The 13,629-nt window shown below is 54.4% G+C and overlaps 1 protein-coding gene across 1 annotated transcript in view; it reads right to left on the minus strand.

Moving 5' to 3' along the window:
* Positions 1-12,649, minus strand: part of LOC138120835 (centrosome-associated protein CEP250-like) — a 76,866-nt gene extending 64,217 nt beyond the window's left edge. Inside the window, exons 1-5 of the mRNA XM_069033851.1 lie at positions 12,635-12,649; positions 11,701-11,748; positions 11,307-11,554; positions 10,697-10,850; positions 316-509 (exon numbers count right to left, since the gene is read on the minus strand). Coding sequence (XP_068889952.1) covers positions 316-509; positions 10,697-10,850; positions 11,307-11,554; positions 11,701-11,748; positions 12,635-12,649 — 659 coding nt within the window. The remainder of the gene's footprint in view (positions 1-315; positions 510-10,696; positions 10,851-11,306; positions 11,555-11,700; positions 11,749-12,634) is intronic.
* Between the last annotated feature and the right edge of the window lie 980 nt (positions 12,650-13,629).

Raw genomic sequence — 13,629 nt, forward strand, 5'->3', positions numbered from 1 at the left:
TCAAGCTACTTAGGAAGGAAAGAGGGATGTTCAATGCCCAGAACAAGGAACTAAACCCAAGAGAAACTTGAGGTTTCACTCAACAGCTGCATGGTTTAAGTACTACTCAATTCAGGGCCGGGTGGCTTGCTTTTGACTTCCCACACGAGTGTGCTTGGCGGCACAAACAGGAGCCCAAGGCTCACAACAGCTTTGCTGGCTTTAGATGTCAGAAAAATAACCTTCACATTGTGGCATATTTCTTTTTCTTGAGACTTCCATTTTCTGTCCATGCAAGGTAAAAGCATCCGGAAAGGGTCTCCTCCCTGCCTTTACCTGGTCTCTGCCAGCTGCTTGGAAAGGTCTTGTTGGTGACGCTCCATGGCTGCCAGTCGGCCCTCAAGGGCAGCCTTCTCCCGGCCCAGCAGCTCCTTCTCTCTGCACACCTGGGCCAGTGCGTGCCCTTGGCCAGAGGGCTCCTGGTGCAGCTGCTCCAGAGCCCTGCTCAATGACTCTTGCTCCTGGGAAACCTGGAAGCAGGACAAGGTACAGCTCGAGCCCTTCCTCAGGAGCCCTGTGCAGAGCCAGCCAGTGCCACCTCGCAGGCAGCCAGAGGACAGGGAGCTCCTGTGCTCTGGGCTCAAAGTTTCACAGCATCTGCCCTCTGCAGCTCCGATACCCTGGGCTGCCAAAAGCCTCTGGCACTGTTACCTTGGAAGTGCTGTGTCAGGCCCTGCTGGCTTGCCTGGCACCAGATTGCTCCTTCCCAACAAACATCCCTGCCCCAAATTCTGTGTTGTCACCCAAAAATACTGCATCTTCCACAACTGCCAATACACTTGACTCTAAGCACCAGCAGTGCAGCTGCTGTTCAGCCCTCGCTACAGAGCTCTGCTCACTTCAGTCCATCACTGCTCACCCCCACGTGTTGCCTCCCCTTGCCTGGGCAAGGGAGAAGCAGATCCCCATGCCCGGCTTTTGGCCTGGAGCTGATCTGAACAGCAAGCTCCTGCACAGCCAGCCCAGGGACAGGGAGCAAACTCTCCTTCTCCCAAACTTCAGAGCATTCCACATGGGAGCAGAGCACAATGTGGGCAACGAAGCTCAGGGGGAGAATAAGCCTTCAAGCACTGCTGAGGCCGTGAAACTCCTCCAACTCTTCTTTCCTGACACCACGGGCTTGTGGCTGCTGGGCTGGCTGGCAGCAGAGAGCCAGCTGCTCCCACCTCCTGCTGGCTCTGCAGCGGGTGCAGCCACAGCAGCTCCAGCACGGTGCCCTCTGTCTGCTCTGGAGCAGAGGAGCTGCCAGCCCTGGGAGCAGCGCTCAGGGCTTGCCTGGCTTGGGGAAAAAAGCTCAGCTCACAGCTGCTACTCTGCTTTCTGAGGGACATGTGCCTTGCCAAGGGCTGTGTTCCTCCCACCAAGGAAGATGATGTTCTCACCTGTCCAGAAGTCGACCTGCTGTGCTGGGCAGACGGGGGAGCATCCACTCTAATGGTATCCGAGAGGTAAACTTTCCCAAAGATTCTCTGGACACTCCTCCCTTCAGGTTCCACCTGCAGGTTGGATGGGAGAAAGGGTCACAGAAACCTGTCAGCAAACATGGGGCAAAAGGACCTCTGGACATCAAGGCAAGGAGATCTCTGCTCACAGACCCTCAATTGCACCAGACAGCACTGGGGGCAAAGAGCTCTCGCTGGGGGCTGTGCAGGAGAGGCCAGTGTGTGTCCGGGGACACGGGGCCAGGGAGGGAGGCAGCGGAGTGAAGGTGCCTTTGTGAAAGCCATGGGCTGCCACAACAGAGAGAACAAACAAAGGGGTGTGCCCACAGCAGGGACAGGGAGAGGCAAGGAAACAAGCAGAGGACTCCAAAGCACTGCCTGGGCACACGAGTCATGATCCAGAGGAGCCTGAGGCTCTGCAGAGGCAGTGAAAGCCCACTTTACCTCAAAAGTTCTCCTGAGCTCACGCTTCTCTGGCTTGTCTTTTGCTGCTGCTGCAACCTGGTCCCGCACACATTCCACACCCCTCCTGGAGTGCTCAGACAGCCGCTTGCCCTCTGCTCCAACAGCCTGCTGGGTGTTCAGAGAGGAGATGATTCCCTTATTTCAAACACCACAAGAGCTGTCCCTCAGAAATCTCCATCTCGGGAAGCGTCCTCGAAGCTCCAGCAGTGCAGCTGCTCTTCAGCCCTCGCTACAGAACTCTGCTCACTTCAGTCCATCACTCTGCTCACCTGCTCCATTCCTTTCCACACCAAATCCAACCCACACATGTTGCCTCCCCTTGCCTGGGCACGGGAGAAGCAATTCCCCATGCCCAGCTTTTGGCCTGGAGCTGATTTGAACAGCAGCTCCAGAGCTGCCTCAGTCATTCCAGGCATGCCAGCAAACAATCTGGCAGCCAATGGTCTCTGGCTGGAGCCAGGCAGACAAACAAGGCTGCCTGCTGCAGCCCGGGCTGCTTTGCCCAAGCAGGCCTAGACTGACAGGGATTTAGAATCCCACCTCTTCATGGGAAACTTCATTGGAATCTTTGAGAGACGTTGCAGTGGACTGAAGATCAGTGCCAGTGCCTACCTGGAGACAAAGCCTTTCCTTCAAGATGTCCAAGTCTTTCTTCAGAGCCCCTTTGGAAATTTCACTCTTGGTCAGTGCAACACTCAGGACTTGAGCGGTCTCTTGCCATTCCTTCAAAGCAGCAGCCCCATGCTCCAACTGTTCCTGCTTGGCTTCCCTCTCCACTTCCAGTTGTTGGGTGTTTTCCTTAACACTTCGCATCTCCGGTGTTTTCATTTCATTCTTCTTTTTCAGATCCCTCATCTGCTCCTTGTACAATTCCCGTTCACGCTGCCAAAACAGGGAGGTCACTCATTCCCTCTCTCGGTTTGCTTTTCATACCAGATCGGGACTCCTGCCACAGGCAGGCAAAGGCTGCCCCTCTCTCTCTGCCTCTCGGGATGCCTCAGACCTTTGCTGGGACCGCCCTTGACGCTGAGTCTTTCCCAGCTCACTCAGCCCATCCCAGCTCCCTTTCTGCCCTTCCCCGACCTCTTGCAGCTCCACTCGAGTGTTCCTTTGGGGAACAGCTGCCAGAACTGCAGCCAGGATTCCAAGTCCACGCTAAGCAGGATTTAGGTGGTGCCATGAGGATGTGCTCTCCAGCAGGGAGAAAGGGAAGAGCAAACACCCCCAACATTTCATTCCCTGCAGCTGGGGTGACAGGAGTGGTTTTTGAGCTCTCCTGTGTAGAGTTTCCATGGCACCATCCCCGAGAGCCCCACTGCCCTCTCTTGGAGCAGCAATGGCCACATCAGTCTGTCATTCTCTGCTGCCACTCAGGACAAGTTCTCCCCTTGCAAGCACACGTCCTTATCTGCATCAGCACTTTGCTTTTCTCTCTTTTCTCCCCACTGGCTCTCTGATGGCCAAGGCCAAACACCTTTCTATTAACAGCAAACTTGGCCTTCTCATCCCTCGTTCCAGGTCCAGGTATTTGAAATCTGAATGTGGGTTTGGACATGAGGAATTGCCCAGACCATGCAATGTCCATAGAGACAGTGTGGACATTGAGAACTAGAGGGCACAAAACTCCAGCATGGAGGAAAACCAGCAGCCTCAGCACTAACTGGCTTTGACATGACTACGACATCTTTTCCTCCTTATTCAGAAGAATGCAGTTTGAAAAGCTCAGCTGGAAAGAGGTGCTCCTTAGAACTATTAACACAAGGGCCAAACATAGCTAGGAAATGGCCCTTCATGGCATCTGCCGTTCTCACCAGCACATCCTTCCTTTCCTTCTCCAGGCTCTCCAGTTTCCTCTGCAGAGATGCCACCTCCTGACAAAGAGTCACACCCTCTTCCTTCAGGGCAATGGCCTCTTTCTCCAGGGCAGTTTCTCGAGAGGTCTTCTGGTGTTCTGCCCTCCACATCACTGCAGCAGGAAGGAGAAGGAGAATGAGAACAGCAAAGCAAAGGCAAACTGATGTGCATCCTGCAGGGACAACAGCACTGTCTTCTTGGCCTGCCTGTGTTTGCCAGCCCCTAAGGCCGCAAGGGCTTCCAAAGCTGACAGAAATGAAGGAGAAAAAAGCAGGAATCCAAGGGGCAAGGTTCAGAGGAATAGGAAAGTGTCTTTCCTCTTGGGCTTGTGCAGAGTGAGCAGTCCAAGAGAGACAAAGGAGCGGGGATGCCTGTGCAGCCCTGCTCCAGAGAGGCCAATAGCCTGGGGGCTCTGTCAGGGCCTGGAGTTGGGGGGAATCGAGCTGAGGCATCCAGCTACAGCTCCTCAGCACAGACACAGCACCTGAAAGGCACCACCTGTGCATGGGATCAGCCATAGCACAGCCAGATGGCACTGCCAGCCACGGCATCTTTCTCAAGAAAAAGCTTTCACTGGCACTGGATGGAGAAATCTCCTGCTGGTTGTTCTTCCCCTCTGCCATCTCTGGGCACTGCCCTTTTCCTCTGTGTGGCATCAGAGATCCCTGCTGGGACAGGATGGGGCAGCGGGTGGGAGAGGTGAAGCTGTACCTGCTTGAATTTCTTCCAACTGTTTCAGCAGCTCCTGATTGCTGGCTCTGAGATTGTCCCTCTCAGCCTGCCCCATGCCCAGCTCCAGCTCCAAGGCCTGTATCTTCTTCCTTGCATCATTCTGGAAGAGGCAAGAGGAACAGAATCACCTGTCAGTTCCACTGCTGGCAGGAGACAAATGGCTACAAACACTAAAGCAGAAATAGCCCAGGTGGGAGAGGGCAGCTGGACCGTACTGGTAGATGTGATCGTGATCCTCCTTCCTCCCCATGCTAGTGAGACAACCCCCCTACAAGAACTTCCACCCATCCTGGCCTTGGCACTCTGCTTGTCCAGCAGCCCAGCAGCAGGACAGGATTTCTGGGTGCATATTACCAGATCTTTCTGGGAATGCTCCAGGTGCTGCTGCAGGTCTTGCAGAGCTGCTGACACTCTGTCCACTGTGAGCTCTGCGGGGACATCCCCATCCTGAGAAGCACTTAGGCCCAAGACATGACCCTTTTCTGAAAAGAGAAGACATTCTGTTTCAAGATTTAATCCAACAGTCTCCAACAAACAAGGCCTCTTTCTACCTAGGAGGAGGTGCCTTTGTCATTGTCCTAGAGCTCGCCTTGCAGCAGGATGTGTGTCACAGGCTGACGTTATTTTGATGACCACTAATGTCAGCACTGCCCCAAAGACAACTGCATGGGCCCTGTGGCTTGACAGGACTTGGGCCCTTCTCCCTTCTGACTCTAATCACTTCTCTACAAACAAACATGGACTTGTGTCTCTGCAGGGAGACAAGACTTCCCAAGGCCTGAGTCAGCCTGAACTGACAGGGTGAGTGTGTCATACCAGGATGACCAGGAACCACCCCCTCGCTCCACCTGCTCTCCCAGCCTCCCACACTTGCCTGAGCTCCAGGTGACCAAGTCTCTGCTATCCCTGATCACGTGGTGGAGAACCAGGAGCAGTTTGTCCAGCTGGGATTGAGTTTCCTGGTGAGCACCACTGGCCTGCTGACACTTCGTGGCCAAGGCCTCTGCTCTGTTCTCAGAGCTCTGGAGCTTCCTACGCAGCTCAGACACCTCAGCCTCCAGCACCTGCACAGAGTCCCTCAAGCTCCGTTCTCCTGCTCGGGACTCCTCCAGCTCCTGCAGCAGCTGCTTCTCTCGAGTTGCCTGGGTAGCCTCCATCTCCAGCACTGCCTTCTGCAGGGCCCGCATCTGGAAGATGGATGCACAGAGCCTCAGGGACAGGGCTGCTCCTGAGGCAGCAGAGCAGGCAGTAGAGCAAGTAACAAAGGAGAAATGACTTCAGGCAAAAAAACATGCCCAAAACAGAAGGCACAGAGCCAAGGATTCCAATGGAAACAAGTGTCCTGAAAATAGGGAAAGGGAGCCAATGGGCATCCTTGAGGCTGCAGCTCTGAACACCGGCTGAACTGGCTGCGCTGGAAGTGCCCTCCCCAGCCTGCCATAGCCACGTCTGTGTGCCCACATTGCTCGGTGCCCAGCACAGGCACCAACTCCATCTGGGACAACACTGCTAACAGAGGGATGGAGAAGCTCCAAAGGAGTCTGCTGCTGCTTCTCCTCCCACATTTCCTGCTGGGACCTGGGAGAGAACGGAGGAAAACATCGGCAGCAGACACCAGATCCAGCCTTGGCCTGTGGGTGCAGCAGCACCCCGGGGCAGAACACGGCAGCAGTGGATGCTGCTGGGAGGGGAAAGCAGTTGGGGCCTCCAAGCCAAAGGTGATGATGTGTGTCCCTGGAGAAGAGGACGCCAGGGCACAGATTACCTGGGCGTTGAGCTTCAGCACTTGTCCTGTGCGGTTTGCACAGAGCTGCTCGGCCTCGCGAAGAGCAGAACGAAATTGAGACACCTGATTGTTCAGTGCCTGGTTCTTTTCTTCCAGTGTTCTGAGGCACAGGTTCTTTTCCTCCAGAGACAGAAGCAGCCTAAAAGGGAAGCATGCAACTCATTACTACACGGTATCACATTTTAGGAACTCTTAGGACTCGCACCACCTCGGGGAAAACTGCTCTGTCTGATGAGGTTTGTCTAAACAACGTGGCTGTTTGTTTGTTCCCCCTGCAGTCACAGCCCAGCATGTGCCCACTCTGCTTTTATTCATGAAAGAATGAGGAGTTCCTGCCTACATGTCCTACCTTCTTCTTGAGATGGGAATGTGAATATAGACCTAACAAAGTCTTGCCATGAAGAGATTAGGGGAGAGGAAGAGTTTTCTTCTGACTACCCAGGCTCCAAGGGGGAAAGGTTTGGTCAACATGGAAGAGACATTTCCTTGCCCCATCTTGTATGTCCAGGTAGGAGGAGCAGCACCCTACAGCCAGAGGATCTCGGGGAAGTTCCCTAAGATTTACCAGCACCCATCCTACTTCCAGCTGGAGAAACAAAGGCCGATAGCAGAAGTGGCAACAGAGCCTTGGAGCACAACCTGATGGAAGATGCAGAAACCTGCAGGCAAGCAAGAGGGCCCTGCCCTTTCTTTGTCTTCTTCTCGAAAGAAGAATCCTGTGGCACTGAAGACCGGCAGGACTTGGTCAGCTGGAGGGGCCCCGCTAACCTTGGTCTTGTCTCTTGCATTCTTTGCACAGTCAGTATTGCCTGTGACTCTGGAGGCTGGCAGGGACCCTGCTTGAGCCCCCCCAGGCACCTGGGGGCATTTTCTGAGGAACGATGCAACAGAGACATTCTTGGTTCTTGGGTGCCTTTGAGGGGAATCTGGCCTAGGTCAGCAATCAGGGCCTTGAGATGGTTCTGCCAAGCAAAGGCATCAGGATGCCAGGCTGCTCCAGATCCCAAAGGCTTCAAGTTACAGGACCCAAGGCGGAGCTGCTGGATGTGTCCAGCTCCTTACACTGCAGCTTGGGCAGTGTTAGCACACCCACCTCACAACAGAACACACCCCTAGAGGGAAAGAGCTACTCCAAAAGCCTTTGTCTTCAGAAAAACTCTAACTGAAGGCTTGAAAGAAAAGAAAATGAAACACAACATCCAGACAACCAGACGCGTCTGCACGGAGAGTTCAGAACTCTGCCACGTAGGAAATGCTGCCAGAGCCCCTGGCAGGTGCAAAGATGGCAAAGAGGGAATCCATTCCCACAAGGCAGAGTCCCACAGGCTTTCATTTACCTGGCTTTTTCCTTCTCTAGGGTGTTCAAGGAAGCCCAAAGTCCCGAATTTTTGCGTGCCACTTCTTCCCATTGACTCCTTTCCATCTCCAAGTTCTTCAGGTGCACTTGCAGCTCCTTGTTCTGATGTTCTGCCTCCTCCAGCATCTTCTGGAGCTGCTCAACCTGCAACAGCTTCTGCCTTGACTGCTTCTGGGCCTCCCTCACATCTTGCCGGGCTCTCTGAACAATCGTTGCCTGGGACTCTCTGGAGGCTGCCAGCTGAGATGTCAACTCTCCCACCTCCAGTCAAACAGAACAAAGCAGTCAGAGGCTACAGCCACAGCCTGTCACTGTCAGCCACAGCAGAGGCTGTGAGAAAAGGCAAAGGCCAACTTTCCATTTCTCCCTGTCCTCAGAGCACCAGATTCACAATGCATACGGACAACTTGTTTCAATCTCTACGTGGCCCACCAAGGGCACCTGAAAAAGCACCTCCCACACCAAGGCCAGCAAGAAGAGGCCAGCAGGAATCCGTGCTGATGGTTGCTGGCCAACAGCCCAGAGGACTAGCCCAGCTGAGCAGCTGGGCAGCAGCTGAGATTCAGCAGAGCACCGAGGGTCCTTCAGAGCAGCTGCCAAGGAGCCCAGAGCACGAGGCAGCCCCAGGGACCACCCCAGCAGCTGCTGCTCTGCCATGGAAAAGCAAGAAGGGCACAGACCCCCTGCTGGATGCTGCGGTGCCACTGCTCTTTCACTCACCTGCTTTTGTAGAGCCTCCCTCTGCTCAAGGAGGAGATTCATTTCCTCTTTGATGCCTCGTAATTCTTCCTTGTGCCTCTTCTGCGCTGCCTGGATCTCCCCCCGAGCTTCCTGCAGCTCAGCTTGCAGCTTTGCCTGGATGGTCTGGCAACAAAATGCAGAGCAACTTCCTGCGACCTGCCCTCAGGCTCAGCTTTTCCCACTTGCTCTCTCAAAATCCCATTCCTTCAGCGACTTCTTTTGGCTTCTCTACCCAGCTCTGCTTCCATTGTAAGCCTTGCTTCCCGGGCCTGAGCTCTGGAGCTTGCCAGGCTCTGTGCTGCCAGGGCCTGAAGCAGCCCTTGCCTCCTGACTCCCAGCACCTGCCTTTTGTGCCCTTGCCACTGCCCTGCACTCTGTTCCCTGCCTGCTCAGACTTACCTGCCCCTTCTCTTGCTGCTCTTTCACCTCCTGCCTGAGCTGCTGCACCTGCTGGCAGGCTTGGCTTAGCTGTCCCCGAGTTTGGAGCAGTGTCTCTGATAAAGAATTCTTCTCCTTCTGCTTTTCCAGCAGGACCTGCACAGAAGGAAAGAGCAGAGGGCTTGACACTTCCCCTGCAAACTCTGTGTGGCAAGAGGCAAAGACTGATGGGCTCACGCGCTCTCAGAGCACTCGGCTGCTGCTCCCCTGGGCCACTGTCTGCCCTGGGGGGGACACAGCTTCCCAGGAAGTGACTTAGAACACAGCCCAGGAGACATCTCTGGGTTGCTGTTCAGAAATACTCCAGGCGAGTCTTTAAAAAGATTTGTCTCTTGTCAGCGTTCCCGCTGCGCCCTCCCTGTGCCCACAAAAGAAAAGTCCTACAAACTCAGTTTGGCTATGGACACCGACCAGTACACACCAAAAGAGGACCCTTAAGAGAACAGTGAAGATCCTCCGAGGTAAATCTTAGGAAAACAGAGCACAAGAGCAGCACAAAAATCCCAACGGAAAGCTGATGTTTCTGCCGGGCTTCCTGTGAGAGGGCTCATTCCTGGGCCCAAAGATAGCCCTGTTCACCTTTCACCTCCCCAAATTCAATGTAGAAGACATGGAGGGCATGCTCCACACAGCCCCATAGCCTGCCATCTCCCACAGCTCCAGCCTTGCAAAAAATCACACCAATTCTCCTTGTAAACTCCCTTACCAACAAAATGTCTATCAGGATCTATTCCAGTGCTGGACATTTTCAGGATGGTTGAGGAAAGCAATTTTGCTTGCTGAAGCAAGTGAAAATTCACAGGGTTTCTCCTTCTCGGACAAAACCCACATCAAAGTGTCCCCTCCTCCAGTGTGCAAAGCAGCTCTCTGCAACGAGGGCATGCCTGGCAGGGAAACGGCTCTTGTGGTGAGCAGTCCTTTAGTGACTGATGGCAGTCTGGCTGATGTGGCCAAAGCAGACTCTCTTTGTGCAGCAGTTCACACCAACAATACCATTTACTTGTCTTACACAAAGAAGGTGTCTCATGGCCCTTGCTGGTATTCAAGCCTGAAGACTACACTGTGGTTTTGAGCTTTTCTCTTCAAAAGCAAAACCTCTGCTGGGTATTTGCCAAACCTACCACATACTCCAGAACTGAGACTGTCTGACAGAGACCATCAGAAACAAACCCTTCTCTCACAGCTCTCCTGTAACACCCAATCCAAACCTCCCCCGGCACACTTGGGGCTGTTTCCTCTTGTCCTGTCCCTTGTTCCCTGGGAGCAAAGACCAACCCTCACCTGGCTGCACCTTCCTGTCACAGAGAGTTGGAGAGAGCGAGAAGGTGCCCCCTGAGCCTCCTTTTCTCCAGGCTCAGCCCCCCCAGCTCCCTCAGCCACTCCTTGTCACACCTGTGCTCCAGACCCTTCCCCAGCTCCGTTCCCTCTTTTAGAGGCTCTGGGGCTGCCCAAAGGAACAAATTTTGCAGAAGCATGTAACCCTTTGCTGATGAACATGCATATGCCTGGCTAATAAATGCGTGTGCCATCTTGAGCCAGGTGTGCACAGCAGTGTCCCTCTCTTCTACTGCCAGAAACAGCATCTGGCCCGATCTGGCTGGCATAACTCCCACTCCCACAGGTGCTGCCTAGGAATAAGGTGTCCAGAGCCACGGTAACATCATGCCCCTCTTGCTCCAGCAGCTCCCTCTGAAGCTGCAATTCCTCCAGTGCCTGCCTGTTGACTTCCAGCTCCCTCTGCAGTGATGGGTCTTCTCCCTCAAGTGCAGCCAAGTCCTCCACTGTACAAGAAGGGGCAAGACAAGTTTTCAACGGAAAACCAGCCTCATTTCCAAAACCAACCTCCATCCTGTGCTGCTGCTCCGCCTTTTCCGCCTGGGCTGACGCTTCCTTCAGCTGCTTGCTGTTCTTCTGGTGCAGACTCAAGGCTCCTGGCTCCGGGATTCCAGTGCATTGCTGCAGCTTTTCCTTGGACTTCTCAAGGTTTTCACAGTCACTGCAGAGACAAGGCTCAGTCAGAAGAAGGAAGAGGCCTGAAGAGCCATCGATCCCATTTTCAGCCCTCCACAATGGAGCTGGGGGCAGTGGGCTAAGGAAGACCTTGCTCTTTCCCTCCCAAGGAAATCCTCCAGAGGCAAAGGGAAAGGAAGGCAGGATTTTGCCTTCCTTCAGTGAGAAGCAGTGGCTGGACAGGGGCTCTCAAAGAACAGAATTCAGGGAAGCAGCACGGTGAGAGGAAGGAGTCTTCTATTCCAACATCGCTGTGCATCTCCCAGGCAGCCTTGGGAGTCACAGTAGAGCATGAAAAGCCCTGACAGGACGATGCTCAAGAGCCACACTGAGGCCTACACATGGTAGGGCAGGTGAGTTCTTTGCCCAGAACACCTCTGAACTCCCAGACCTGGACGCAGATTGCCTCTGGAACGCAGGAGGAGGAGGAAGAAACACTCACCTTCTGATTTCTTCCATCACAGAGTCTATGTGCTCCCGGTGGCTACTGAGCCTCTTGCATCGCTCCTCCATTTTCTCAAAACATCGCTGTAAGTGCCCACAATTCTCTGTGGCTTCCCAAACCAATTCCAAGGGATGCTGTGCAGCAGTGGATGTCGGAGTTGAGAGGCTGTTCCTGGAGGCTGCATGCTGGGAACGGTCAGCGCCGGTGATGGAACTGGCCATGCTGTCACTGCCGTCTAACAGCACCTGAAAGCCCACATCCAGCTGTTAGTCAGGTACTCTGTTCCTATTCCAAAGTACCACTGAGATGCCTCTTCTGATTCCACAAGAACCAGTGTCCATTTGTGGAGGACCAGTTTCAAATCCGAGCCAGCTCAGCACAGTTTACTCACCTCAGGGGCTCTGGAGAAACGTCCCTGGTGAGAAAGGCCTCGAGCTCCCTGGAAGAGCACAGGGAAGAGCACACTCAGACTGCATGGCTGCCCCTGAGGCAGTCGCCTCTAAATGCTTCCCAGCCTGGAATTCCAGCTCAGCTCCTTCCTCCCCTCCTTGGGAATATTTTCAGCCCAGTAGGTTGACAGCAGCACAAACAAACATGCTGGAAGGTGTCTCATCACTTCTTAGAACACCACAAGGGGAATTGCCCAGAGCCCCATCCAACCTGGTCTTGAACACTGCCAGGGATCCAGGGGCAGCCACAGCTTCTCTGGGCAACCTGTGCCAGGGCCTCAGCAGCCTCACAGGGAAGAATTCCCTCCCAATATCCCATTAGACCCTGTCCTTTCCCTGCAGGCCCCTGGCTTAAGTCTCTCTCCAGCTCTCTTCCAGCCCCTTCATGCATTGGAAGGTCACCCTGGAACCTTCTCCAGGCTGGACAACCCCAACTCTTGCATCCTTTTCCCTTGGCACAGGTGCTCCAGCCCTTGGAGCATCTTCCTATCATCCTCGTGGCCTCCTCTGCACCACTGGGGATCATCTTGGAGATGTCTGGGAGAAACCCATTCTTGTCTCTGGGAAGCGCTCAGGCTGCGCTGTGAATTGGGCTGAGGGGAAGGCAGTGAAAGCTGCTCCCTTGTTTGTGCCCACACCCTCCAGTGGGACAAGGATGGAGGAGGAGATGTGGGTGTGCTCTGGGATGGCCAGGAGCCCCCCCATTCCCTCCCAGGCCTGTCCCCATGGCCAGCACCAAAGCTGCTGCTAGCTCTGGAACAGCCAACTGTTAATCCCTTGCTATTCCCAAAGGGAACTGTTCCCAGTGGCACAGCCCAGGCCCACCCAGGCCCCTGCTGGGCTTGGCACAAAGAGGGCAGCAGCTCTCTCACTCACCCGCCGGGTCTCCATCTGCCCCTTGGCACGAGCAGTGACCAAATGTCAGTGTCCAAAGGCCGTTGGCCTTTGCAGGGTCTAAACCCCAATGTCCAAAGGCCGTTGGCCTTTGCAGGGTCAAACCCCAATGTCCAAAGGCCGTTGGCCTTTGCAGGGTCTAAACCCCAATGTCCAAAGGCCGTTGGCCTTTGCAGGGTCTAAACCCCAATGTCCAAAGGCCGTTGGCCTTTGCAGGGTCAAACCCCAATGTCCAAAGGCCGTTGGCCTTTGCAGGGTCTAAACCCCAATGTCCAAAGGCCGTTGGCCTTTGCAGGGTCAAATCCCAATCTCCAAAGGTTGTTTGTCTTCGCAGGGTCTAAACCCCAATCTCCAAAGGCCGTTGGCCTTTGCAGGGTCAAACCCCAATATCCAAGGGTCGTTGGCCTTTGCAGGGTCAAGAGCACAAGATCAAAGTGCTGTTGGCAGTTGCAAGGTCAAAGCCCCAATGTTCAGGAGCTGTTGACAGTTGCCAGGGCGAAAACCCCAACATTCCATGGGCTGTTGATGGTTGCCAGGCTCCAAACCCCAACATTCCATGGGCTGTTGATGGTTGCCAGGCTCCAAACCCCAACATTCCATGGGCTGTTGATGGTTTCCAGGGTGCAAACCCCAACATTCCAGGGGCTGTTGGAGAGGCCCTCCCCTGGCTCTCCACCCATCCCAGCTCACTGCTGCCCGGCACCTGCACCAGCACCCCCACATCCCCACAGCCCAGCTGGGCAGCTGGGCAGGGACCTGGCTCATAACATGAGTTCAAAGTTGCTGGCCCAGACAGCATCAGTTTTAAGGCTCAGCATTCCTGAGACCTGCATGCTCTTTAGGGATGCGCTTAGTTCCTGAGTCACAGGAATTTGTCTGTCTCCCCTGACAAAGGGGAGGTGTAAGAAAAAGCCTCAAAAGGTTCTTGGTGCTTACAAATATTCATGGAAAGTAAAGCTCTGCATCTAGAACAGCCA

Source organism: Aphelocoma coerulescens, chromosome 20, assembly GCF_041296385.1.
Source record: "Aphelocoma coerulescens isolate FSJ_1873_10779 chromosome 20, UR_Acoe_1.0, whole genome shotgun sequence".
NCBI classification, from domain to species: domain Eukaryota; kingdom Metazoa; phylum Chordata; class Aves; order Passeriformes; family Corvidae; genus Aphelocoma; species Aphelocoma coerulescens.